This window comes from Electrona antarctica, assembly GCF_951216825.1.
Source record: "Electrona antarctica genome assembly, contig: scaffold_80, whole genome shotgun sequence".
NCBI lineage: Eukaryota > Metazoa > Chordata > Actinopteri > Myctophiformes > Myctophidae > Electrona > Electrona antarctica.
The window spans coordinates 213,192-240,598 of NW_027638308.1; the positions used below are offsets into that span (position 1 = coordinate 213,192).

General features: G+C 46.3%; 1 protein-coding gene across 1 annotated transcript; it reads right to left on the bottom strand.

Annotated features, from left to right (window-relative positions):
• Positions 1 to 1,347: 1,347 nt before the first annotated feature.
• pou1f1 (POU class 1 homeobox 1) lies at positions 1,348 to 27,068 on the bottom strand (the record flags this gene model as incomplete). The annotated part of the gene is made up of 7 exons (XM_079531066.1): positions 1,348 to 1,555; positions 1,950 to 2,010; positions 11,279 to 11,443; positions 11,535 to 11,822; positions 16,110 to 16,208; positions 20,980 to 21,126; positions 26,927 to 27,068. The coding sequence occupies 7 exons, from the start codon at positions 27,066 to 27,068 to the stop codon at positions 1,348 to 1,350; spliced, it is 1,110 nt and encodes a 369-aa protein (XP_079387192.1).
• Positions 27,069 to 27,407: the final 339 nt, after the last annotated feature.

Below are 27,407 nucleotides of genomic sequence, written 5' to 3' on the forward strand. Positions count from 1 at the left end.
TCTGAAAATGTGTTGTTCCAGGGACCCCCCAGTAGCAAAGAAAGAATATATGTTCAAAGATTTGCGCTATATTTTCAAGATTTTTCGAAAATAGCAGACCTACAGGCTTTTCAATAGCTAAAGTATAACGTAATGCTTAAAACACCAAAAGGGGTTCCTGCCCAGATGCTGCTATGGGTGCTTGTCTGAAATAGACCTTTTTTCACAGCATCTAAAGGTAATTATAATTACCGTGGGTAACGGTCATGGCTTTATCTAAATAATACAAATGCCGTATAATGTGCAGTTATGGTTCAGTACTTAACTAAGGCACTACTTGGGAACCAAAGCTAAATCTTTGTATTAAATAGAAACTAAATAGAAACCTAAAGCAAATATGGTAACTGTGCTATTTTAAGTAGAGTGCCAGGTTTTTACATGATGACAAAAACGGTCTAATACGTCTGTAGTCGACGAAAGATGTTCGTCGACTACCTTTTTTCACTGACGAAAACTAAATGGAAACTAAATGAAAACTAAGCTATGATGAGTAAAACTAAGACTAAATATATTGACAATTTCGTCAACAAATAAAAAACTAGACTAAAATGTTAGGAAGGGACTAGTGGACAAGAGATCCAGAATAAGTCATTTTACACTTGGTTGCATACTGAAAATAGTACAAATACCTAAACAAATTACTTAAAGGACAACTTTAGTTTTTTTCAACCAAGGTTCATGTTTTAGGTTGTTATTAGAGAAAGTAAAAGATGAGTGTTATTTTTTTTTCATTTTCTGCTTTCTTTCGTTTTAGGGATTTTAGCTGTTTTTTACAGGGGGGCGGGGGCATTCGAGCATGGTGCTTAATATGTATTTTTTTACAAAATATTATGGAGATTTCTTTTTTTTATTATTTACTATAGTCCTAATAAACCCCAGGAAATGACATCTGGCCACAAATAAATCACAGGATCTACTGAATGTGAAGGTAGCCTACTGGGGGGAAGCCACACTGTGTCATAGGCTCAATGTCAGTTTGACACATTCAGTAGATCTCGTGATGTTTTGTGGCCAGATGAAATTTCCTGGGGTTTATTAGGACTATAGTAAACAATTAAAAAATAAATCTCTATAAAATGTTGTAAAAAAATACATATTTAGCCCCATGCTCGAATGCCCCTGCCCCCTGTCAAAAACAGCTAAAATCCCTAAAACGAAAGAAAGCAGCAAATGAAAAAAAAATAACACTCATCTTTTAGTTTCTTTAATAACAACCTAAAACATGAACCTTGGTTAAAAAAAACTAAAGTTGTCCTTTAAGTAAAAGTACTTAGTTACTTTCCACCACTGGTCACTCTGGGGGCGGGGCTACCTGCAGCTGGTGATCTCCTTGGACATGTAGGAGCTGAGATGGAGGCTGGTCTTGACCCGTTTCTCCCGTTGCCGGCGGTTGCAGAACCAGACCCGGACCACCTCCTTCTCCAGGTGGAGGCCCTCTGCCATCCGCACGATCTCCTGGGAGGACGGCTTGCTCTTCTCCATGAAGCTCCGCTCCAGGGCCTCCTTGGCACCCAGACTGCAGGAGACGGAATTAAACCGGGAGGAGAGGAGAGGACAGGGGAGGGGAGAGGAGAGGAGAGGGTATTTAAGACGATTCTACAAATGCGTTTTGGCCTTCTTAACCCCCCCCAAGAAGCAAAGATTTGAGTTAAAAACGTTCGCTCTGAAAGAATATATATTCAAAGATTTGCGCCACATTTTAGCAGACCTACAAGTTGATAGCGCGGCACTCGCTGCCGCGCTATGAGCTTGTAGATCTGCTATTTTTCAACAGCTAAAGCATAACATAATGCTTAAAACACCAAAAGGGGTTCCCGCCCAAAATGGGTTAAGCGGTTAAACATTATAACATTATATTAGACAGTATACTGTATCATATACACTACTGCATTCTTCATTTTCATCGTTACCTGATGGTGGTTCTTCGTTTCCTCTTGCGTTCATTCATGCCCATTTTCTCGTTGTACAAAGCTGAGACAAAGGATATATTGTTACTTTACCGTATATGCACCGTAATGAATGGGATATTATACAAAACGACACAATATTAAAGAAATAAGGCTGATGCATATTGATCATTGAGTCTTTAGACTTTAGACTTAGATAGCATTTGATACAGACTTATAGCATGTTATGTAGACAGCACAATAAATGCATTGTATGTAGTCATAGCACTTCATAGTATATATGTACAGCATAGTATAGTATATATGTATAGTTTATATGTACAGTGTCATTATATAGATATATGTTCTAGCTACGTTCTTAGCTTACGCATGTTTCTTGATAAATGCTTTTTATATATGTGATGTATTCCCATGCTTTTGTTCTTGCTAAATGTAAGTCGCTCTGGATTAAGAGCGTCTGCTAAATGCCTAAATTGTAAATTGTAAATTGAGTCAAAATTGAACCATCCAAGCCTGCCTGACTGACTGACTGCCTGCCTGCCTGCCTGCCTGCCTGCCTGACTGACTGACTGACTGACTGCCTTGCTGCCTCATTGTCTAAGCACTTGAACCCATGGTGTCCCTATTCTGGTGCAAAATATCTGCAAAATTAGCAGATCTACAAGTTAACGTGTTGCAGCATCAGCGTGACATGTGAGCTTTAAATGCCACCATTATAATGCCACGGAAGAATGCCTGGGTCAACCTCAACAGAACGCCTGGGTCAACCTCAACAGAATGCCTGGGTCAACCTCAACAGAATGCCTGGGTCAACCTCAACAGAACGCCTGGGTCAACCTCAACAGAATGCCTGGGTCAACCTCAACAGAATGCCTGGGTCAACCTCAACAGAATGCCTGGGTCAACCTCAACAGAATGCCTGGGTCAACCTCAACAGAATGCCTGGGTCAACCTCAACAGAATGCCTGGGTCAACCTCAACAGAATGCCTGGGTCAACCTCAACAGAATGCCTGGGTCAACCTCAACATAACGCCTGGGTCAACCTCAACAGAATGCCTGGGTCAACCTCAACAGAATGCCTGGGTCAACCTCAACAGAATGCCTGGGTCAGCCTCAACAGAACGCCTGGGTCAGCCTCAACAGAACGCCTGGGTCAGCCTCAACAGAACGCCTGGGTCAGCCTCAACAGAATGCCTGGGTCAACCTCAACAGAATGCCTGGGTCAGCCTCAACAGAACGCCTGGGTCAGCCTCAACAGAACGCCTGGGTCAACCTCAACAGAACGCCTGGGTCAACCTCAACAGGATGCCTGGGTCAACCTCAACAGAATGCCTGGGTCAACCTCAACAGAATGCCTGGGTCAACCTCAACAGAATGCCTGGGTCAACCTCAACAGAATGCCTGGGTCAACCTCAACATAACGCCTGGGTCAACCTCAACAGAATGCCTGGGTCAACCTCAACAGAATGCCTGGGTCAACCTCAACAGAACGCCTGGGTCAACCTCAACAGAACGCCTGGGTCAACCTCAACAGGACCCCTGGGTCAACCTCAACAGAATGCCTGGGTCAACCTCTACAGAACGCCTGGGTCAACCTCTACAGAACACCTGGGTCAACCTCAACAGAATGCCTGGGTCAACCTCAACAGACTTCTCTGGAGTAGCTAAGACCGAACTCTACCTGCACATGATTGGAGTGTCTGCCACTGATCTCTGTGAATGCGGAAAACCTGTTGCGAATGCGAAAAGACTGTTGAACACATCATGGATGAATCTTCAAGTCACCACATGGAGTCAGCGGCCTAATTGAACTGGACGATGATACCACTTGTTGGCTGATGTCCAGATTGCCTGTGTAGCCCTACAGTGTAGGGCTACACAGGCAAATAAGAACATTATGGTAGTTCATTTGTTCCTTCGTGTAGGGCCTACACGAAGGAACAAATGAACTACCATAATGTTCTTATTTGTACCATGATGTTTTACACCATTATAATGTTCTTATGTTTATGCTTTACTGAACTGTCTCCAGGTCGGCGGCGGTTAACATTAGTGTTTTCTCGCCGTCAGTCGATTCTTCATAGAATTCAGAACGGGGTAAAAAAAAAAAAAAAAAAAAACATACAAAGTCCATAGACTTAGCCAGTATAGCCACACACATGACGTCACAGGCCGAACACACAAAGCCAGCATAGGAGAGGCCGGCACCCCTCACCCCAAAAAAATGCAATTCAGGTAGGATGTGTAAATTACGTCAAAGTTCAGCGCTCTATTTACAATCTTTTGCAATCTTTTCTCGGTCCAAATTAAACCGTATATTTTATTGATCATAATTCAGATGAAAGAACGTGACTGGAGGATGAAAGACGCAGATGGAGATGACTGGCGTCATAGTGGTGATGTCATACTGCACATGAGTGACGTCATCGACTGGTCACATGGGGTCTGGTTTAGTTGACTCAATGTTTTCTGTGTTTCCTTCTTTTAGTGACCTTGTTGGCAGTGAGCACACTGTTGGTTGTCATGGCTACCAGTTCACACCTGATGTCGTGTGGGAGTTCGGTCTGGTCCAGATCGTACTGGATAACTGCTAGCTTACATAACGTCTTAAGAGTAGGACTCAAGTCTAAGATGAACAGCTCATCAAGTTTGGAGTAACCTCCAAAGAGGATGATACGATCTCCCACCATGCAACAGCACATACCATACATTGGACTCGGGCGTTTCCCTTTGGGCCCAACCTTCTTCCAGGAGAAGGTCTCTGGGTTGAATTTCCATAGATTATTTAAGGTCCGATTCTGGTTACGGCCGCCAAATATGTACAGCTCTCCATTGTAGGTAAAGGCTGAATGACCACAGCGTCCTTCTGGAAGAAGCTGTGCAGAAGGTGTGCTCATCCAGAGGTTGGTCTCTGTGTCAAACACTCTGATAATGTTGAAAGGCACCACCTGGTCCCGTTCGCCCCCAAATACAAACATCTTTGTCCCAATGATGGTAGCAGAGTGACACCATGAAGCAGGAGGTGGAGTTCCTCTGGTGTTAATTAAAGACCAGACCATTGTGCTGGTGTCCAACTTGTACATGTCATTAGTGAATCCAGTCAGCTGGGTGTCTCCTCCATAGATATACATGACCTTCCCCAAGACACAGGCTGAGTGGCACCACCTCGCCTCTGGAACAGCTCCAAAAACCCTGCGGGGTTTCAACCACATGTGGGCGTCCACATCAAATGCATGAAGCTCATTGTAGTACTCCACTCCCCAGTAGGCTCACCAGATGTAGACTGTATCTTCTACCAGCACAGCTGTGTGGCCGTAGCGCCTGGATGGAACCTCAAGGTGACCGTCTCCTCTTCCAGGACTCACTGGAGGTAACTTCTTCCAGCATAAAGACATTGTGTTGAAGACATGGACATCCATCTGTTCCATGTTGTTGTAGGTCAATGCTTTATAGTCCCCTCCAAAGGAATAAAGTTTGTTCCTCACTGCTACAGACGCATAGGATCGCTTTGGTCCTCCTGCTTTGGAAACGGTCCAACACAACATCTGTCTGTCTGTCTGTCTGTCTGTCTGTCTGTCTGTCTGTCTGTCTGTATCAACACAACACATCATCTTATATATCCTGGTGTGAAATCACATTGCACAGCAGTTCTCATCTGCACCCTTTTTTATTCTGGCCATAAAATGGTTTTAAGATCCAATAATGAGTCCATGAGATCCAAAAAATCCCTAAAAGGGCACTTTTGACCAAGCATATCGAAAAATAGCTGATCTACAAGGACTCAACGCATCGCGTTAGAACGGGGTAAAAAATAATCACACTCGTGTGAAGTGAGAGGCGCTTTTTATCATGATGAGCATGCATGCATGTCCTACAGAGGTCAGGGGTCACCAACATGTCCTACAGAGGTCAGGGGTCACCAGCATGTCCTACAGAGGTCAGGGGTCACCAGCATGTCCTACAGAGGTCAGGGGTCACCAACATGTCCTACAGAGGTCAGGGGTCACCAGCATGTCCTACAGAGGTCAGGGGTCACCAGCATGTCCTACAGAGGTCAGGGGTCACCAGCATGTCCGTACACGCACAAAATGTGTCCGTGGCAAGTTTTAGATTGTTTTACACCATTATACTGACATGATACTAGCCATGCCACTGACAGGATACTGACCACGCTACTGACATGATACTGACATGATACTGACCATGAAACTGACCATGATACTGACATGATACTGACCATGCTACTGACATGATACTGACCATGATACTGACATGATACTGACCATGCTACTGACATGATACTGACCATGATACTGACATGATACTGACCATGCTACTGACATGATACTGACCATGCTACTGACAGAATACTGACCATAATACTGACATGATACTGACCATGCTACTGACATGATACTGACATGATACTGACCATGATACTGACCATGATACTGACATGATACTGACATGATACTGACATGATACTGACCATGCTACTGACATGATACTGACCATGATACTGACATGATACTGACATGATACTGACCATGACACTCACCATGCTACTGACCATGCTACTGACATGATACTGACCATGATACTGACATGATACTGACCATGATACTGGCCATGATACTGACTATGCTACTGACCATGCTACTGACCATGATACTGACCATGATACTGACCATGATACTGGCCACGATACTGGCCATGCTACTGACCATGCTACTGACCATGCTACTGGCCATGATACTGACCATGCTACTGACCATGCTACTGACCATGATACTGACCATGATACTGACCATGCTACTGACCATGATACTGACCATGATACTGACCATGACACTCCCACAGCACCACCTAGTGTCCACAACATCTACACCACACGCTGTAAGAGACCACAGCACCACCTAGTGTCCACAACATCTACACCACACGCTGTAAGAGACCACAGCACCACCTAGTGTCCACAACATCTACACCACACGCTGTAAGAGACCACAGCACCACCTAGTGTCCACAACATCTACACCACACGCTGTAAGAGACCACAGCACCACCTAGTGTCCACAACATCTACACCACACGCTGTAAGAGACCACAGCACCACCTAGTGTCCACAACATCTACACCACACGCTGTAAGAGACCACAGCACCACCTAGTGTCCACAACATCTACACCACACGCTGTAAGAGACCACAGCACCACCTAGTGTCCACAACATCTACACCACACGCTGTAAGAGACCACAGCACCACCTAGTGTCCACAACATCTACACCACACGCTGTAAGAGACCACAGCACCACCTAGTGTCCACAACATCTACACCACACGCTGTAAGAGACCACAGCACCACCTAGTGTCCACAACATCTACACCACACGCTGTAAGAGACCACAGCACCACCTAGTGTCCACAACATCTACACCACACGCTGTAAGAGACCACAGCACCACCTAGTGCCCACAACATCTACACCACACGCTGTAAGAGACCACAGCACCACCTAGTGTCCACAACATCTACACCACACGCTGTAAGAGACCACAGCACCACCTAGTGTCCACAACATCTACACCACACGCTGTAAGAGACCACAGCACCACCTAGTGTCCACAACATCTACACCACACGCTGTAAGAGACCACAGCGCCACGCTCCACCTAGTGTCCACAACATCTACACCACACGCTGTAAGAGACCACAGCACCACCTAGTGTCCACACCATCTACACCACACGCTGTAAGAGACCACAGCACCACCTAGTGTCCACAACATCTACACCACACGCTGTAAGAGACCACAGCACCACCTAGTGTCCACAACATCTACACCACACGCTGTAAGAGACCACAGCACCACCTAGTGCCCACAACATCTACACCACACGCTGTAAGAGACCACAGCGCCACCTAGTGTCCACAACATCTACACCACACGCTGTAAGAGACCACAGCGCCACCTAGTGTCCACAACATCTACACCACACGCTGTAAGAGACCACAGCGCCACCTAGTGTCCACAACATCTACACCACACGCTGTAAGAGACCACAGCGCCACCTAGTGTCCACAACATCTACACCACACGCTGTAAGAGACCACAGCGCCACCTAGTGTCCACAACATCTACACCACACGCTGTAAGAGACCACAGCACCACCTAGTGTCCACAACATCTACACCACACGCTGTAAGAGACCACAGCACCACCTAGTGTCCACAACATCTACACCACACGCTGTAAGAGACCACAGCACCACCTAGTGTCCACAACATCTACACCACACGCTGTAAGAGACCACAGCACCACCTAGTGTCCACAACATCTACACCACACGCTGTAAGAGACCACAGCACCACCTAGTGTCCACAACATCTACACCACACGCTGTAAGAGACCACAGCACCACCTAGTGTCCACAACATCTACACCACACGCTGTAAGAGACCACAGCACCACCTAGTGTCCACAACATCTACACCACACGCTGTAAGAGACCACAGCACCACCTAGTGTCCACTACATCTACACCACACGCTGTAAGAGACCACAGCACCACCTAGTGTCCACTACATCTACACCACACGCTGTAAGAGACCACAGCACCACCTAGTGTCCACAACATCTACACCACACGCTGTAAGAGACCACAGCACCACCTAGTGTCCACAACATCTACACCACACGCTGTGAGAGACCACAGCACCACCTAGTGTCCACAACATCTACACCACACGCTGTGAGAGACCACAGCACCACCTAGTGTCCACAACATCTACACCACACGCTGTAAGAGACCACAGCACCACCTAGTGTCCACAACATCTACACCACACGCTGTGAGAGACCACAGCACCACCTAGTGTCCACAACATCTACACCACACGCTGTGAGAGACCACAGCACCACCTAGTGTCCACAACATCTACACCACACGCTGTAAGAGACCACAGCTCCGCCTAGTGTCCACAACATCTACACCACACACTGTAAGAGACCACAGCACCACCTAGTGTCCACAACATCTACACCACACGCTGTGAGAGACCACAGCACCACCTAGTGTCCACAACATCTACACCACACGCTGTGAGAGACCACAGCACCACCTAGTGTCCACAACATCTACACCACACGCTGTAAGAGACCACAGCACCACCTAGTGTCCACAACATCTACACCACACACTGTAAGAGACCACAGCACCACCTAGTGTCCACAACATCTACACCACACGCTGTGAGAGACCACAGCACCACCTAGTGTCCACAACATCTACACCACACGCTGTGAGAGACCACAGCACCACCTAGTGTCCACAACATCTACACCACACGCTGTAAGAGACCACAGCACCACCTAGTGTCCACATTATCTACACCACACGCTGTAAGAGAAAAGCCCACAACATCATTAAAGACACCAGCCACCCCACGGCCCACACCCTGCTCCAACTACTCTGTTCCAACTACTCTGTTCCAACTAACTACTCCCTTCAAAAAACACCCTACCAGAGCATCAAATCTCCTCCACCCGTCTCAGTAACAGTTTCTTCCCCCAGGCAGTCAGTCTCAGTAACAGTTTCTTCCCCCAGGCAGTCAGGCTCCCCCAGGCAGTCAGTCTCAGTAACAGTTCCTTCCCCCAGGGGGCAGTCAGGCTCAGTAACACTTTCTTCCCCCAGGGGGCAGTCAGTCTCAGTAACACTTTCTTCCCCCAGGGGGCAGTCAGTCTCAGTAACAGTTCCTTCCCCCAGGCAGTCAGTCTCAGTAACAGGTTCTTCCCCCAGGCAGTCAGTCTCAGTAACAGGTTCTTCCCCCAGGCTCCCCCAGGCTCCCCCAGGCTTCCCCCAGGCAGTCAGTCTCAGTAACAGTTCCTTCCCCCAGGCAGTCAGTCTCAGTAACAGGTTCTTCCCCCAGGCAGTCAGTCTCAGTAACAGGTTCTTCCCCCAGGCTCCCCCAGGCTCCCCCAGGCTTCCCCCAGGCAGTCAGTCTCAGTAACAGTTTCTTCCCCCAGGCAGTCAGGCTCAGTAACAGTTTCTTCCCCCAGGCAGTCAGGCTCCCCCAGGCTCCCCCAGGCTTCCCCCAGGCAGTCAGGCTCCCCCAGGCTCCCCCAGGCTTCCCCCAGGCAGTCAGGCTCCCCCAGGCTCCCCCAGGCTTCCCCCAGGCAGTCAGGCTCAGTAACAGGTTCTTCCCCCAGGCAGTCAGTAACAGTTTCTTCCCCCAGGCAGTCAGTACCAGTTTCTTCCCCCAGGCAGTCAGTAACAGTTTCTTCCCCCAGGGGGCAGTCAGTCTCTGCTGAAAAGCTTTAGTTTACTTTACACTTTTGTTTTTGTGTTCTTTCTTTTGCCCTATAGTTTTTTTTTGTCCTGTTGTAACACTGGTGTGTTTCTGTCTGTAAGACTGTTGAGAGACCACAGCGCCACCTAGTGTCCACAACATCTACACCACATGCTGTAAGACTGATGAGAGGCTCGGAGCACCACAGCGCCACCTAGTGTCCACAACATCTAGACTGATGAGAGGCTCGGAGCAAAAATAATTTAATTGTGTTGCTGTCGGGAGGAAACCTCATAACTCCATTTTTGATTTTCTTTTGGCTTAAATCAGTGCTACTGAACACCCTTTACGTCTGTGTATTGAACCAATGGAAAGTAGTGAAAAGTGCTTTGGACAAAACCTCTTAACTCCATTGGACCCTCAAAATGTCTGCTAAAGCAACTAACTCCAACACCTCTCCCCCTCTCATGGAAGTAATTGCCAATATATAAAGTTACAACACCAACTTTGATGAGGCTGTATTGCTTTGTTTTAAACATATATGGTTGTCTTAATTTCCTGAAAAATGTATATTTTTCATTTCCTGAAAAATGATGGTTTCCTCCCGACTGTGTGTGTGTGTGTGTGTGTGTGGGGGTGTGTGTGTGTGTGTGTGTGTGTGTGTGTGTGTGTGTGTGTGTGTGTGTGTGTGTGTGTGTGTGTGTGTGTTTTGACCCAACGACGTGCTACCAGTGCCGGCCCTGAGCAATGTGGTGCCCTAGGCAGGATTTTTCGTGATGCCCCCTTGAAAAATGACCATGGCCCCCTTGTGTTCTAAAGCACTGTGGGTTTTTTTTTTGCTTGGTGGATGCCCCCCTCCCCTCATGAAGTCATGATGCCCTAGGCAACTGCCTGTTCTGCCTGATGGGAGGGCCGGCCCTGCGTGCTGCAGTGTGTGTGTGTGTGAGACCCACCTCCAGCCTGCAGTGTGTGTGTGTGTGTGTGTGTGTGTGTGAGACCCACCTCCAGCCTGCAGTGTGTGTGTGTGTGTGTGAGACCCACCTCCAGCCTGCTCGGCCTCTTCCAGCCACTTGGCCAGGATGGCTTTGAGTTTGCAGGCGTTCTTGAAGCTCAGCTGCAGGTTCTCGAAGCGACAGATGGTGGTCTGACTGAACTCTGAGCCGTGCACGGCGGCCAGCGCCTCGCCCACATTGGTCTGGGTGTACCCTGCAGGTACACATACATACACACCTACAGTATTAGCACAGACAGGTGCACACACCGACGAAACTAACACTGCATGGCTTGTATAACTTACCGAGTTTGATCCTGCGTAGCTTGAAGTCATTAGCAAACCTCTCCAGTTCTCGTATCTGGGGGGAGTCCATGGCGGGGGTCTCGTCCAGGGGCCTGCTGCCGCCGCCGCTGCCCCTCCTGTGGGGGTCTGCCTTGACCAGCTCCCCCAGCCCGGGGAGGAGGACCCCCCCCGGGACCTCGTCAGACTGCAGGAGGGCCGGCGGCAGCGAGGAGAAACCGTGGCTTAGACTGCAAGAGCCTCCGCCGAGGCCGTGGTCTGGAAACTTATACAGGCAGGGAGGTAGAGAACCTGGGAGGGAGGGAGGGAAGGAAGGATAGAGGGAGGGAGGGAGGGATGGAGGGAGGGAGGGAGGGAGGGAGGGAGGGAGAGAGGGAGGGATGGAGGGAGGGAGGGATGGAGGGAGAGAGGGAGGGAGGGAGGGAGAGAGGGATGGATGGATGGATGGATCGATGGATGGATGGATGGATGGATGGAGGGAGGGAGGGAGGGTGAGAGGGAGGGAGGGATGGATGGATGGGTGGATGGAGGGAGGGAGGGAGGGAGGGAGGGAGGGAGGGAGGGAAGGATAGAGGGAGGGAGGGAGGGAGGGAAGGATAGAGGGAGGGATGGAGGGAGAGAGAAGCTTAGGCATATAAAACATGTAACAAGGAGACAGGTGGGATACATCATCATTACATCATCATTATCATTATGGGGTTAGAGTCTATAGGGTGTCTATAGGGTGTCTATAGGGTGTTAGAGTCTATAGGGTGTATATAGGGTGTCTATAGGGTGTCTATAGGGTGTTAGAGTCTATAGGGTGTCTATAGGGTGTCTATAGGGTGTCTATAGGGTGTTAGAGTCTATAGGGTGTATATAGGGTGTCTATATGGTGTCTATAGGGTGTTAGAGTCTATAGGGTGTCTATAGGGTGTCTATAGGGTGTTAGAGTCTATAGGGTGTATATAGGGTGTCTATAGGGTGTCTATAGGGTGTCTATAGGGTGTTAGAGTCTATGGGGTGTCTATAGGGTGTCTATAGGGTGTTAGAGTCTATAGGGTGTCTAGGGTGTCTATAGGGTGTTAGAGTCTATAGGGTGTCTATAGGGTGTCTATAGGGTGTCTATAGGGTGTTAGAGTCTATGGGGTGTCTATAGGGTGTCTATAGGGTGTTAGAGTCTATAGGGTGTCTATAGGGTGTCTATAGGGTGTTAGAGTCTATAGGGTGTCTATAGGGTGTCTATAGGGTGTCTATAGGGTGTTAGAGTCTACAGGGTGTCTATAGGGTGTCTATAGGGTGTCTATAGGGTGTTAGAGTCTATAGGGTGTCTATAGGGTGTCTATAGGGTGTCTATAGGGTGTTAGAGTCTATAGGGTGTCTATAGGGTCTCTATAGGGTGTCTATAGGGTGTTAGAGTCTATAGGGTGTCTATAGGGTGTCTATAGGGTGTTAGAGTCTATAGGGTGTCTATAGGGTCTCTATAGGGTGTCTATAGGGTGCCTATAGGGTGTTAGAGTCCATGGGGTGTTAGAGTCTATGGGGTAGGGTGTCTATAGGGTGTCTATAGGGTGTCTATAGGGTGTCTATAGGGTGTTAGAGTCTATAGGGTGTCTATAGGGTGTCTATAGGGTGTCTATAGGGTGTTAGAGTCTATAGGGTGTCTATAGGGTGTCTATAGGGTGTCTATAGGGTGTTAGAGTCTATATGCAGAGACTTCATTCCATGGCACAAGAACACCTGCCATGCCAATTAAAACATGCAGAAACGGTTGAAACTCTGATAATCCTGTCACTAATAACTATCGTGCTGTTAATTACCTTCATTGGCGCACGCACGCACGCACGCACGCACGCACGCACGCACGCACGCACGCACGCACGCACGCACACACACGCGCTCACACTCACACACACACACACACACACACACACACACACACACACACACACACACACACACACACACACAGAGCATTGGCATATTTGTTTGTGGGTGATGTTATACTCCCCTCTTGTGGTGGATAGAATGCAGTACATTTACATATTTTTTATTTATTTGTCTCTCCAGTGTGCGCACACACTCCCTGGATGCCAACGATGAACCTCTGCCCCAAAGGCCTGTTACTAGGCTGAGGAAGCAATGCCACTTGACTTATTTTCAAATCAGCCTCATGGTGGCGCTATAACAGGCCAAGTCATGTCTTTTCATGCACCGATCTGCATACAACTTTGTATGCACAAAACATTGTGTGCACAAAACATTGTGTGCAGTCTGCACACTCCCTAAAGACCAAGGCCTGCACTTTTCAATTCTGCCTTTTCGAGCTATTATTTTTTTAGAATTATTTCGGCAGGTTTTATACTTCATTTACATGTGGATAATGAGAGTGTTGAGACCCGAGGACTTCAGTCAGAAGTCAGATTTGAACTCGGAGCATTTGGCATTGATCGGGGAGCATTCATTCAATGACTGTGTAAGAGCCATAGTGGGGGTTAACGAGTCCTATCCAATGCACCTGTGTGATATTAGGAGGTTAACATGACCTGTAGAATGCAGCTCTGTGGGTTCTGAGTTAATTGTATTAATGAGCCTTAGCCAATGGGATGCTCCTTGCCATGTTGATTAGCAACTCATATTGTCTGGGGGGTTTGCTGGCATTGTGAAGTGAAGCAGCTTTGGAGCAACACAGTTTTTGACCACACACACACACACACACAGAAAGGAAATACGTTTTGTATTGTTTTTTGATCAAAGTAAAGAACCTTTTTTTTTGTACAATACTGTGAACTCCTTTTGTGCGTCAAGCTTTTGCCCTAGCCATAGACTGCTACATTTAAGTGTGCAAACTTAAAGAAGAGGAAGTTTGCCACTACAGACGGTATGTGAATGATAGCCACTACAGACGGTATGTGAATGATAGCCCACTACAGACAGTATGTGAATGATAGCCCATCATATGCTAGTGGTCTCTGCTGTCGTTAGTAAAATAAACATACAGTCTAAAGATGCTACACCTGGCCGGCTTACTATACAGTATCAGACCCTTTCAATACGAGACAGGCAAATAATTTACATCTCCCAAAGTTCCGAACTGGTCTGTGTCAGTTCTCCATCAGATACAAGGGGGCCCAGCTATGGAACACCTATACAGCAATCTCATCGAATTCTACTTCATTGAAAAACTTCAAACATAAATTTAGGACCCACTTAATTGACCAGATTACTTAATTACTTAATTATATCTCTTTGTATCATCTCTTCTTTTCTCTAATCATGTAGATAACCTATAATTCTAATCATGTTCTTGTTGTTTTTTTGTTTTGTATTGTTCTTGTTTTATATACTGCAACTATGTCTTCTGGATGTTCTATATTTCTTGTACAATGTTTCATTTACATAGGTAGAGGCCTCGTATAAGCCCCTTGGGTTTTTTTGCCTCAGCCTAGCACTTTACCACTCTTATATTTATATGCTCACTGTGTTGTTTTTTATATTGTGCTGAATAAATAAATACAAAATACAAAAATACCCACAGGGCAGTGGTTTTCAACCCGTTTCATATCCAGGCCTATTATTTATTGTGTATTTGAGCCATGGACCACCATTTGAGGAGATTTAGCCCCTCAGACCCAAAACTTAAAATATTGTGTTGTCGATGGAAAAGATTTTGTTCACAATTCCATGCTGTATTGATGTTGGTACCACATAGGAGAGATAACAGGCTGTATTGATGTTGGTACCACATAGGAGAGATAACAGGCTGTATTGATGTTGGTACCACATAGGAGAGATAACAGGCTGTATTGATGTTGGTACCACATATAGGAGAGATAACAGGCTGTATTGATGTTGGTACCACATAGGAGAGATAACAGGCTGTATTGATGTTGGTACCACATATAGGAGAGATAACAGGCTGTATTGATGTTGGTACCACATAGGAGAGATAACGGGCTGTATTGATGTTGGTACCACATATAGGAGAGATAACAGGCTGTATTGATGTTGGTACCACATAGGAGAGATAACAGGCTGTATTGATGTTGGTACCAGTAGGAGAGATAACAGGCTGTATTGATGTTGGTACCAGTAGGAGAGATAACAGGCTGTATTGATGTTGGTACCAGTAGGAGAGATAACAGGCTGTATTGATGTTGGTACCAGTAGGAGAGATAACAGGCTGTATTGATGTTGGTACCACATAGGAGAGATAACAGGCTGTATTGATGTTGGTACCACATAGGAGAGATAACAGGCTGTATTGATGTTGGTACCACATAGGAGAGATAACAGGCTGTATTGATGTTGGTACCACATAGGAGAGATAACAGGCTGTATTGATGTTGGTACCACATAGGAGAGATAACAGGCTGTATTGATGTTGGTACCACATAGGAGAGATAACAGGCTGTATTGATGTTGGTACCACATAGGAGAGATAACAGGCTGTATTGATGTTGGTACCACATAGGAGAGATAACAGGCTGTATTGATGTTGGTACCACATAGGAGAGATAACAGGCTGTATTGATGTTGGTACCACATAGGAGAGATAACAGGCTGTATTGATGTGTGTGTGTGTGTTTTTCAGGCTACCTTGCAGGGTGTTGGCTCCGCCCACCATGTTAGGGTGTGGCACGCTGCAGGTCTGCAGGATGCGAGTCTGTGAGATGCTGGCAGACAGCATCTCTTGAGCTGGAGAGAAGCACAAAACACACGTCAACACTGTCACAAATCATCAATCTATTTACACAATGACACACACACTGTGCGTGCGGTGCAGATTTAAGACTGGGTGACATGACATGTTCGTTGTATCTTGACTGAGGACATATGCCTTGATTTTGTGGATGCAAACTTTGCTGCACCTGAGTGTTTTTTTGTGCAAAACTAATGCTTGGAATGGATGCGGAATCATGAAAACCCCCAGTTTGACATGTCACAATTGTCACATGCTACTTGGAGCATAATGAAATTTAGAACATTTTGCCTAATATTGGTTGTTGATGGAACCTTTCAGCAGCTGTCAAACATTCCCGTAGGGTGGTTGAATAGAAACCATTGTGGGATATGTTAGTAGACACCTTTACAAACACATTGGTGACTATAGATATGTTAGTAGACACCTTTACAAACACATTGGTGACTATAGATATGTTAGTAGACACCTTTACAAACACATTGGTGACTATAGATATGTTAGTAGACACCTTTACAAACACATTGGTGACTATAGATATGTTAGTAGACACCTTTACAAACACATTGGTGACTATAGATATGTTAGCAGACACCTTTACAAACACATTGGTGACTATAGATATGTTAGTAGACACCTTTACAAACACATTGGTGACTATAGATATGTTAGTAGACACCTTTACAAACACATTGGTGACTATAGATATGTTAGTAGACACCTTTACAAACACATTGGTGACTATAGATATGTTAGTAGACACCTTTACAAACACATTGGTGACTATAGATATGTTAGTAGACACCTTTACAAACACATTGGTGACTATAGATATGTTAGTAGACACCTTTACAAACACATTGGTGACTATAGATATGTTAGTAGACACCTTTACAAACACATTGGTGACTATAGATATGTTAGTAGACACCTTTACAAACACATTGGTGACTATAGATATGTTAGTAGACACCTTTACAAACACATTGGTGACTATAGATATGTTAGTAGACACCTTTACAAACACATTGGTGACTATAGATATGTTAGTAGACACCTTTACAAACACATTGGTGAAGACAATTCTTGGTATAAGAAATGTATTCCCAGATTTGACATTATACTCATAATATTCCCTGACTAACAAGACATGATCATAAGAATTTGTACTTTGCACTGGACAGCGAGATTATTTGAACACATGAATTTCAGTTCAATACTACACTATCCTGTGCTGGTGGAGGACAGCCAAGAAAACAGAAAGGGGTGTGAGTGTTCTCTGTGCCAAGGGCAATTCTCCTGATACACAGACTCATCAAGTTGTATTTTAAACACAAGATATTTTAGGATAACCATCTACATTCTGTTTAGTTTCCCAGGCTGAGGTGAGCGTCCTTTCCCCTTTTTGACCCCAGAGAATGCCGTAGTCTTCCATCAGTTGTTGTGTTGTTGACAAGTTGGTGCAATGTGGGCAAACAATCTCTGCCTTCACATTCTGTTCCAGGTCTGTGAGGTAGCTGCATATTCACTTCTGCAACTGCTCCTTGCTACTGACAAGTACACATACAGTACTGTAGGTGTTTTGAATGCCTTGGCAGAGGAGAAGGGGTCATTCAATGTCATGTACGTGTTGGGTACATGTGCCTTTACACTGCAGTTTGAGTTGAAATACAAATTTATAAATAATTATAATAAAATAATGGATCCCTATTTTGGGCATGTCATTGCATTGTAAATGTTTATTTAACTCTGAAAGTGTACTGTATAGTATCGTGTACACATCATGATGGGTGCATTTGGTTCCATTTGAATTAAATTGACTAAGATTTTTCTTTTTTTTTTTACTGTTCATTCATAAATTACAGACTAAATGGAAACCAATCAAATCAATGTGATAATGAAACACAATCTTTGAACAGAGTCTCACACCCAGTTGGTTTTCCGCTAGAGAGGCTCCGATAATCGATCGGTGATCGGCCATATCGGCCGATATTCACTCTGATCGGTAATCGGCCATATCGGCCGATATTCACTCTGATCGGTAATCGGCCATATCGGCCGATATTCACTCTGATCGGTAATCGGCATTTACCCTATCTGGAGAAACTGATAATGTACACCATTTAAGTGGTATAAATGTCAATCAGATATAGAGTATAATATCATTTATCATCTTCGTGACAGGCCTAAACCTTCCCTCCCCTTCCTCCCCCCCAACACACAGGAACAGTTTTGACGTTATCATTTTGGAAATATTAAAATTTGCAACATTTCACAAGATCGTATCGGACCTATCGTTATCGGCTGCAATTACGTCATTAGAAACCCTTCTGCATCCGATACTTCACACGTACAGACATGTGCGCTCCGTATCCGCTCTAGAGTCTAGATCTAGAGCGGATCAGCAGCCTGCATCGTATCCGTATCCGCTCTAGAGTCTAGAGCAGATCAGCAGCCTGCATCGTATCCGTATCCGCTCTAGAGTCTAGATCTAGAGCGGATCAGCAGCCTGCATCGTATCCGTATCCGCTCTAGAGTCTAGATCTGGAGCAGATCAGCAGCCTGCATCGTATCCGTATCCGCTCTAGAGTCTAGATCTAGAGCGGATCTTGCAAGGTAGACGAAATGAAAGCCTGGGTATCGAGGCTACCTGCAAGGCAACTCCCAACCCGGTCTACCATTACAAACACTCAACTCCCAACCCGGTCTACCATTACAAACACTCAACTCCCAACCCGGTCTACCATTACAAACACTCAACTCCCAACCCGGTCTACCATTACAAACACTCAACTCCCAACCCGGTCTACCATTACAAACACTCAACTCCCAACCCGGTCTACCATTACAAACACTCAACTCCCAACCCGGTCTACCATTACAAACACTCAACTCCCAACCCGGTCTACCATTACAAACACTCAACTCCCAACCCGGTCTACCATTACAAACACTCAACTCCCAACCCGGTCTACCATTACAAACACTCAACTCCCAACCCGGTCTACCATTACAAACACTCAACTCCCAACCCGGTCTACCATTACAAACACTCAACTCCCAACCCGGTCTACCATTACAAACACTCAACTCCCAACCCGGTCTACCATTACAAACACTCAACTCCCAACCCGGTCTACCATTACAAACACTCAACTCCCAACCCGGTCTACCATTACAAACACTCAACTCCCAACCCGGTCTACCATTACAAAGACTCAACTCCCAACCCGGTCTACCATTACAAACACTCAACTCCCAACCCGGTCTACCATTACAAACACTCAACTCCCAACGCGGTCTACCATTACAAACACTCAAGCCCACAGTACCACCAAGTAGAGATGCTCCGATCACGTTTTTTGGGGGCCGATACCGATAAGCAATTTTTATTTCTTCTTGATCGGCCGATATGTTAGTTTTTGTTTTCAACTGCGGTCGGTCATTTTCATGTAGACAGTTGCAGTGACGTAGACTCCGTGGGGGCGGCGGGGCTCGAGCCCCCATGAGGAATTAGACCGGACAGCGTGGGCGGGCCCCCATGACGATTATAAAAACATTTCGTCTCTGGACAGTTGCTAGGCAACCTGCATTGCTCTGCATTCCACACGACAGCCTTGCTGCTGGTAGAGTTTGGAACAGTGTTTTTAGTTCTGGAAAAGGTTATCGGTCAAATATTTACTCGCAACATAATCGGAGGTCGAAGGCATGCAGGCATGCATCCCCCAGTAGGCCTGCTTGGGGACCAGACCACCACCACCACCACCACCCAAGACCCCAGTAGGCCTTCTTGGGGCCCAGACCACCACCACCCACCCTAGACCCCAGTAGGCCTGCTTGGGGACCAGACCACCACCACCACCACCACCCTAGACCCCAGTAGGCCTTCTTGGGGCCCAGACCACCACCACCACCCTAGACCCCAGTAGGCCTGCTTGGGGACCAGACCACCACCACCACCACCACCCTAGACCCCAGTAGGCCTGCTTGGGGACCAGACCACCACCACCACCACCACCCTAGACCCCAGTAGGCCTGCTTGGGGACCAGACCACCACCACCACCACCACCCTAGACCCCAGTAGGCCTGCTTGGGGACCAGACCACCACCACCACCACCCTAGACCCCAGTAGGCCTGCTTGGGGACCAGACCACCACCACCCTAGACCCCAGTAGGCCTGCTTGGGGACCAGACCACCACCACCACCCTAGACCCCAGTAGGCCTGCTTGGGGACCAGACCACCACCACTACCACCACCCTAGACCCCAGTAGGCCTGCTTGGGGACCAGACCACCACCACCACCACCACCCTAGACCCCAGTAGGCCTGCTTGGGGACCAGACCACCACCACCACCACCACCCTAGACCCCAGTAGGCCTGCTTGGGGACCAGACCACCACCACCACCACCACCCTAGACCCCAGTAGGCCTGCTTGGGGACCAGACCACCACCACCACCACCCTAGACCCCAGTAGGCCTGCTTGGGGACCAGACCACCACCACCACCCTAGACCCCAGTAGGCCTGCTTGGGGACCAGACCACCACCACTACCACCACCCTAGACCCCAGTAGGCCTGCTTGGGGACCAGACCACCACCACTACCACCACCCTAGACCCCAGTAGGCCTGCTTGGGGACCAGACCACCACCACTACCACCACCCTAGACCCCAGTAGGCCTGCTTGGGGACCAGACCACCACCACCACCACTACCACCACCACCCTAGACCCCAGTATCAGTACCCCAGTACCACCACCCACCTGCCATCATGCCGTAGGTGGCCTGCTGGTTGCTGTAGTGACAGGGGGTGACGGGGTAGTGCAGACCGGGGCCGTTGCCCAGGGAGGAGGAGGTCAGGTGCATGTGGGAGCGCTTGGACGACTGCATGAGAGACAGGCCCGAGGGCACTGGGGGGGGAGGGGGAGAGACACAGAGAGAGAGAGAGAGAGATGAACAGTTAGTTAATCAGTTAGACAGACAGACAGCCAACTCCACAAGTTTAAAAAGCAGTGGTTTTGAAAGTAGTTCAATATAACTCAATTCATAATTAATAAACCTGCGAAAGTGATTCTTCTAACATATTTCAATATATTTTTTTATCACCACAATGAATGTATTTAAATTAATTCAAAGTTCCAACTACGACATTTGACACCCCAAAATGTATGAATTTGATCCAGAGTTTCAGGTATACGGGTTGCAAACATTCAGTTTGTTGGCTTTGAAATATTCTATCTATTCTATTGATTAATTGACCGTTTAAGCCCTTTTATTGTCATACAATGGTACAATGGAGTCTATTAGAGTCTATTAGTAGAATTGCCATTCTCATGCTGGTTTTTAATTGGTCTATTGAATAGACCAATTAAAAACCAGCATGAGAATGGCCCAATGTCATTTTGACAAAAATGCCTACCACAAGCAAGCATGACGATCGATGACCCCTGTGTCGAAGTGTCCTTGAGCAAGACACAGCTCCTGATGGAGACTAAATGAAAACTAATGATATGATGACTAAGACTATATAGTGACAATTTCGTTGTCAAATAAAAACTAGACTAAAATGTTACGAAAGGGACTAGTGGACAAGAGACCCACTATAAGTAAAAGACACATGTCATTTTACACTTGGTTGCATGCTGAAAACAGCAGATCTCCAAGCTACGAGCTTGGAGATCTGCTGTTTTCAGCAAGTGTAAAATCAGTAATTTCGACGGCATCAAGGCCCGCCAAAATACATTTTAGTCGACTAAATCGCCTGTAGATTTAGTCGGCTAAAATCGTATGATATTTAGTCGACTAAAACTAGACCCTCACATTCCCGGTGACTCACTAAAACTAAATGAAAACTATTCAAGAGACTATAATTATGACTACAACTAAATGAAAACTATTCAAGAGACTATAATTATGACTAAAACTAAATGAACTATTCAAGAGACTATAATTATGACTAAAACTAAATGAAAACTATTCAAGAGACTATAATTATGACTAAAACTAAATGAAAACTATTCAAGAGACTATAATTATGACTAAAACTAAATGAACTATTCAAGAGACTATAATTATGACTAAAACTAAATGAAAACTATTCAAGAGACTATAATTATGACTAAAACTAAATGAAAACTATTCAAGAGACTATAATTATGACTAAAACTAAATGAAAACTATTCAAGAGACTATAATTATGACTAAAACTAAATGAACTATTCAAGAGACTATAATTATGACTAAAACTAAATAAACTATTCAAGAGACTATAATTATGACTAAAACTAAATAAACTATTCAAGAGACTATAATTATGACTAAAACTAAATAAACTATTCAAGAGACTATAATTATGACTAAAACTAAATGAAAACTATTCAATAGACTATAATTATGACTAAAACTAAATGAACTATTCAAGAGACTATAATTATGACTAAAACTAAATGAACTATTCAAGAGACTATAATTATGACTAAAACTAAAATAGAAATTTGCTGCCAAAAACAACACTGGTGTGAATGCCCATATTGCAATAAGGCATCATATATAAATGCACCATTTAATTAATTTAGGTACAGTATACTGTATACCCCATGAGCAGGCATAAAATTAAATGACTATAGAAATCTGATAACACATTTGACAGCAGCGATGCATTTTGAGGCACCGTCTCCGTATCTTCTAGATAGGACAGCCTAATGTGCTGCCTCATATAATTCTGCCTTTATCCCATTCTGTACGGAAACCCCTTTCGGTGTTTTAAGTATTATGTTATACTTTTAGCTATTGAAAAATAGCAGATCTACAAGAAAAATCGTGAAAATTAAACATTCTTTCAGAGTGAACGTTTTTAACTCAAATCTTTGCTTCTGGGGGAGTCCCTGGAACAACATATTTTAAGATGGGGGTCGGCGGCCAAATACAGATAATTGTGCGGGTCCTGGGCAGAACGAAACATGAGGTTACAAGACATTAGTCCTCAGATCTAATTGGGTTATTCTGAGCTGTGGCCAATCAGGGGGATCGTTTGATTTGATTTGAAACAGAAACTAACCGTACTGCATCCTGAAAGACACATTTTGTGTCACCCTGCTAGAAACATCTACAGCAATTATCCCACATGCGTCGATCAGGAGACACAGCTGGGCCAAATTAACTCATTAGAAACATTTACATATAGTTTAGATTGGAATTGAACAAAGTATTAACGGTATTATTGAGTACTGTTGTCCTTACTTAAGTAATATTTTGGCACTATTGAAGTTTTTTTTTTTAATGCCAGGAGTGTCTTTGTCTCACTTTGTCCATCAACTGTTTCTGTTTATGGTAACATAACCACACAGTAAAACATTACTTTGTTAATTGTGAACTGCTATTTCAATTCTAACTGTGATGCTGTTGTAATTGATAATTGATAATTGATGATTGTTAAGTAAGGACCTCCCCCCCCCTACACAGGTGGGGATGATCAAATGTTGGCTTTAACCATAGACTATTAAAAGGATAGAGACTGATCTGGCGCGAAGCTCCGCCCCCTCCGCTATTCATGTCAGTGGAAGTTGCTCAGTGGCGTTTTGAAGCACCCGGAAGACTGCCGGAAGTCCCGTCTCAGAACGTCTACTTCCGCATTTGACCATCGAATTTTGGTGGTCAAATGCGGAAGTGCAACCGAGCGCTCAATGTTAAAGCCCAGCTGCACGGGGTTTCCCGGTCATTAATCCACGGGTCCGCCTGTAGTCCCTCCTCCTACCACTAGGGCCCAGTGCTTCAACGTTGAATAGCCTCACTGGCCCCTTGGCTTTAACCCATTTAGACCTGAGGACGATTATACAAATGCCTACAAGGGACCTCCCCCCTACACCTAAGGAGGAAGGGACCTCCCCCCTACACCTAAGGAGGAAGGGACCTCCCCCCCTACACCTAAGGAGGAAGGGACCTCCCCCCCTACACCTAACACCAGGGCTCCACCGGACGCGTTGCGTCTCCGTCGCGTCGCGTCAAAAAACGCACCGGTTCAATTTTAATGCACGCGTCGCGTCTCCGTCAACGCGGGCAGTGGAGCCACCCTTCATTGATTAAAAAGGGAACATTCCCTGACGGTGACGGAGACGCGACGCTGACGCGCCCGGTGGAGCCCGGCCGTAAGGAGGAAGGGACCTCCCCAGAAACCCTAAGGAGAAAGGGACCCCCCCAGAAACACAGATTTGAGTTAAAAACTTTCACTCTGAAAGAGTATATTCAAAGATTTGCAGCACATTTTCACGATCTTTCAAAAATAGCAGACCTACAAGGTCGTAGCGCGGCACTCTGTGAGCGCTATGAGCTTGTAGATCTGCTATTTTTCAATAGCTAAAGTAGAACATAATGCTTAAAACACCAAAAGGGTTTTCCGCCCAGAATTAAGAGGGACCTACATCCCCAGTATCATGTTTTAGTCTGCACTCTGCTCTGGAGAAGGCTACTGCCGAAACACGTCAGCGTTCTCAAATAAACATGAGAAATTGCATCTGAGCCAGACTTGCATCTTTTATTTTGGAGTGCTGCTTTTTCATCTTTTATTTTGGAGTGCCGCTTTTTTCCATTTAGTTGGTTTTTGAGTTAAAATGAGTGTGTAAAGAGCAGTCATGGTTCTCAAAACACATAAATCCAGTGTTATAAATCCAGTCATCCCAGAAGGATCACCTTAATCCAGTCATCCCAGAAGGATCACCTAAATCCAGTCATCCCAGAAGGATCACCTTAATCCACAGCAATACAAAGTGCTGTCAAGATGTCTTTTTTATGGTTACACAAGGTTAGAGTGGAAGGAGAGGCATGTCTCTCTGCAATGTGTATTTATCCATCATGACAGCTTATGGTCAATATTATTGAGTCACTGTACGACAAGGGGCAGATACATCTTCGTTTCATTCTTTAGCCCCACAGTCAGTCAGTGAAACCCTAACCCTAACAGTCAGTCAGTCAGTGAAAGCATCTCCAGTGGATCACACTGCACCTGTAGCAGAGAGGAGAGAGGAGAGGAGAGGATGCACCTGTAGCAGAGAGGAGAGGAGAGGAGAGGAGAGGAGAGGAGAGGAGAGGAGAGGAGAGGAGAGGAGAGGAGAGGATGCACCTGTAGCAGAGAGGAGAGGAGAGGATGCACCTGTAGCAGAGAGGAGAGAGGAGAGGAGAGGAGAGGATGCACCTGTAGCAGAGAGGAGAGGAGAGGAGAGGATGCACCTGTAGCAGAGAGGAGAGAGGAGAGGAGAGGAGAGGATGCACCTGTAGCAGAGAGGAGAGGAGAGGAGAGGATGCACCTGTAGCAGAGAGGAGAGAGGAGAGGAGAGGATGCACCTGTAGCAGAGAGGAGAGAGGAGAGGAGAGAGGAGAGGATGCAGGGAAAGGAAAGGAAAGGAAAGGAAATCCATGAACCATTCCAGCCAAACGGTTAATTTACTGTAACTGCTCATTAACCCATTTTGGACTGAGGTCGATAAAAAAAAAGGCTTCAAAATCCTAACATTTTTCTGAAAAACCCATGTTTCTATGTCAGTGGTGCTCAACCTTTTTCATGTCAAGGACTCCCAGAATTATCTCTATTGGGCCACGGACCCCCATCTCAAAATATGTAGTTCCTGGGACCCCCCCAGAAGCAAATATTTTAGTTAAAAATGTTCGCTCTAAAATATATATTCAAAGATTTACGCCACAATTTCACGACTTTTCAAAAATAGCAGATCTACAAGCTCATAGCGCGCCACCGAGTGGCGCGCTACGAGCTTGTAGATCTGCTATTTTTCAATAGCTAGAGCATACAATAATGCTTAAAACACCAACAGGGGTTCCTGCCCAGAATGGGTTAAAACACCTGCAGAGATAAAAGGGTGTAAAGGTACCACCTTTAGAAAAGGTACCTGAAAGGTACCACCTTTAGAAAAGGTACCTGAAAGGTACCACCTTTCCACCCTTTGATCTCTGCAGATAGAAGCTGCGGCTGCAGAAAGCAGCACAGTAAAAAAACATCCTCATGGATAATAATAATAATCATGTGTCCATGTGTTACTACGGGGGTGTACAGTACATACAAGTGTAACCAAAAGGACTATCGGCGGTGGAGCGGTGTGTGTGTACCTGCAGACACCATGCTGTGAGCGGTGGAGCGGTGTGTGTGTACCTGCAGACACCATGCTGTGAGCGGTGGAGCGGTGTGTGTGTACCTGCAGACACCATGCTGTGAGCGTGGAGCGGTGTGTGTGTACCTGCAGACACCATGCTGTGAGCGTGTGGAGCGGTGTGTGTGTACCTGCAGACACCATGCTGTGAGTGTGGAGCGGTGTGTGTGTACCTGCAGACACCATGCTGTGAGTGTGGAGCGGTGTGTGTGTACCTGCAGACACCATGCTGTGAGCGTGGAGCGGTGTGTGTGTACCTGCAGACACCATGCTGTGAGCGTGGAGCGGTGTGTGTGTACCTGCAGACACCATGCTGTGAGCGGTGTGTGTGTACCTGCAGACACCATGCTGTGAGCGGTGTGTGTGTACCTGCAGACACCATGCTGTGAGCGGTGTGTGTGTACCTGCAGACACCATGCTGTGAGCGTGTGAGGTGTGTGTGTACCTGCAGACACCATGCTGTGAGCGTGTGAGGTGTGTGTGTACCTGCAGACACCATGCTGTGAGCGGTGTGTGTGTACCTGCAGACACCATGCTGTGAGCGGTGTGTGTGTACCTGCAGACACCATGCTGTGAGCGTGCGAGGCGACCAACGGCAGGCAGTCGCCGGCGGAGGCCGCGTGGTGCATGAGGATCGGCAGGGCAGAGTCTCCTGCCAGGGTGAAGGAGTCTGTGCTGAAGGCCTGGTGGCACGCCATTCTCCCCCCCGACAGCCCCCAGCCCCCACTCCTCCCCACGGGTTGTTCTCCTTGGGATGGTCGGTCACCTCCTTTGTTGTGGTGTCTGTCTGTCTGTCTGTCTGTCTGTCTGTCTGTCTGTCTGTCTGTCTGTCTGTCTGTCTGTCTGTCTGTCTGTCTGTCTGTCTGTCTGTCTGTCTGTCTGTCTGTCGACCCTCTTATGGCGTCTCCTCTGGTGTGGCTAGTGCTGCTGTATATATTAATTGTAACGCTTCTCTCCCCCGGTCAACGTCCTTTTCCTGTCTACGTATAGTTCCGTCTATAAGGCTAATAAACGGTATTGTCAAGCTGTGGTTGTCC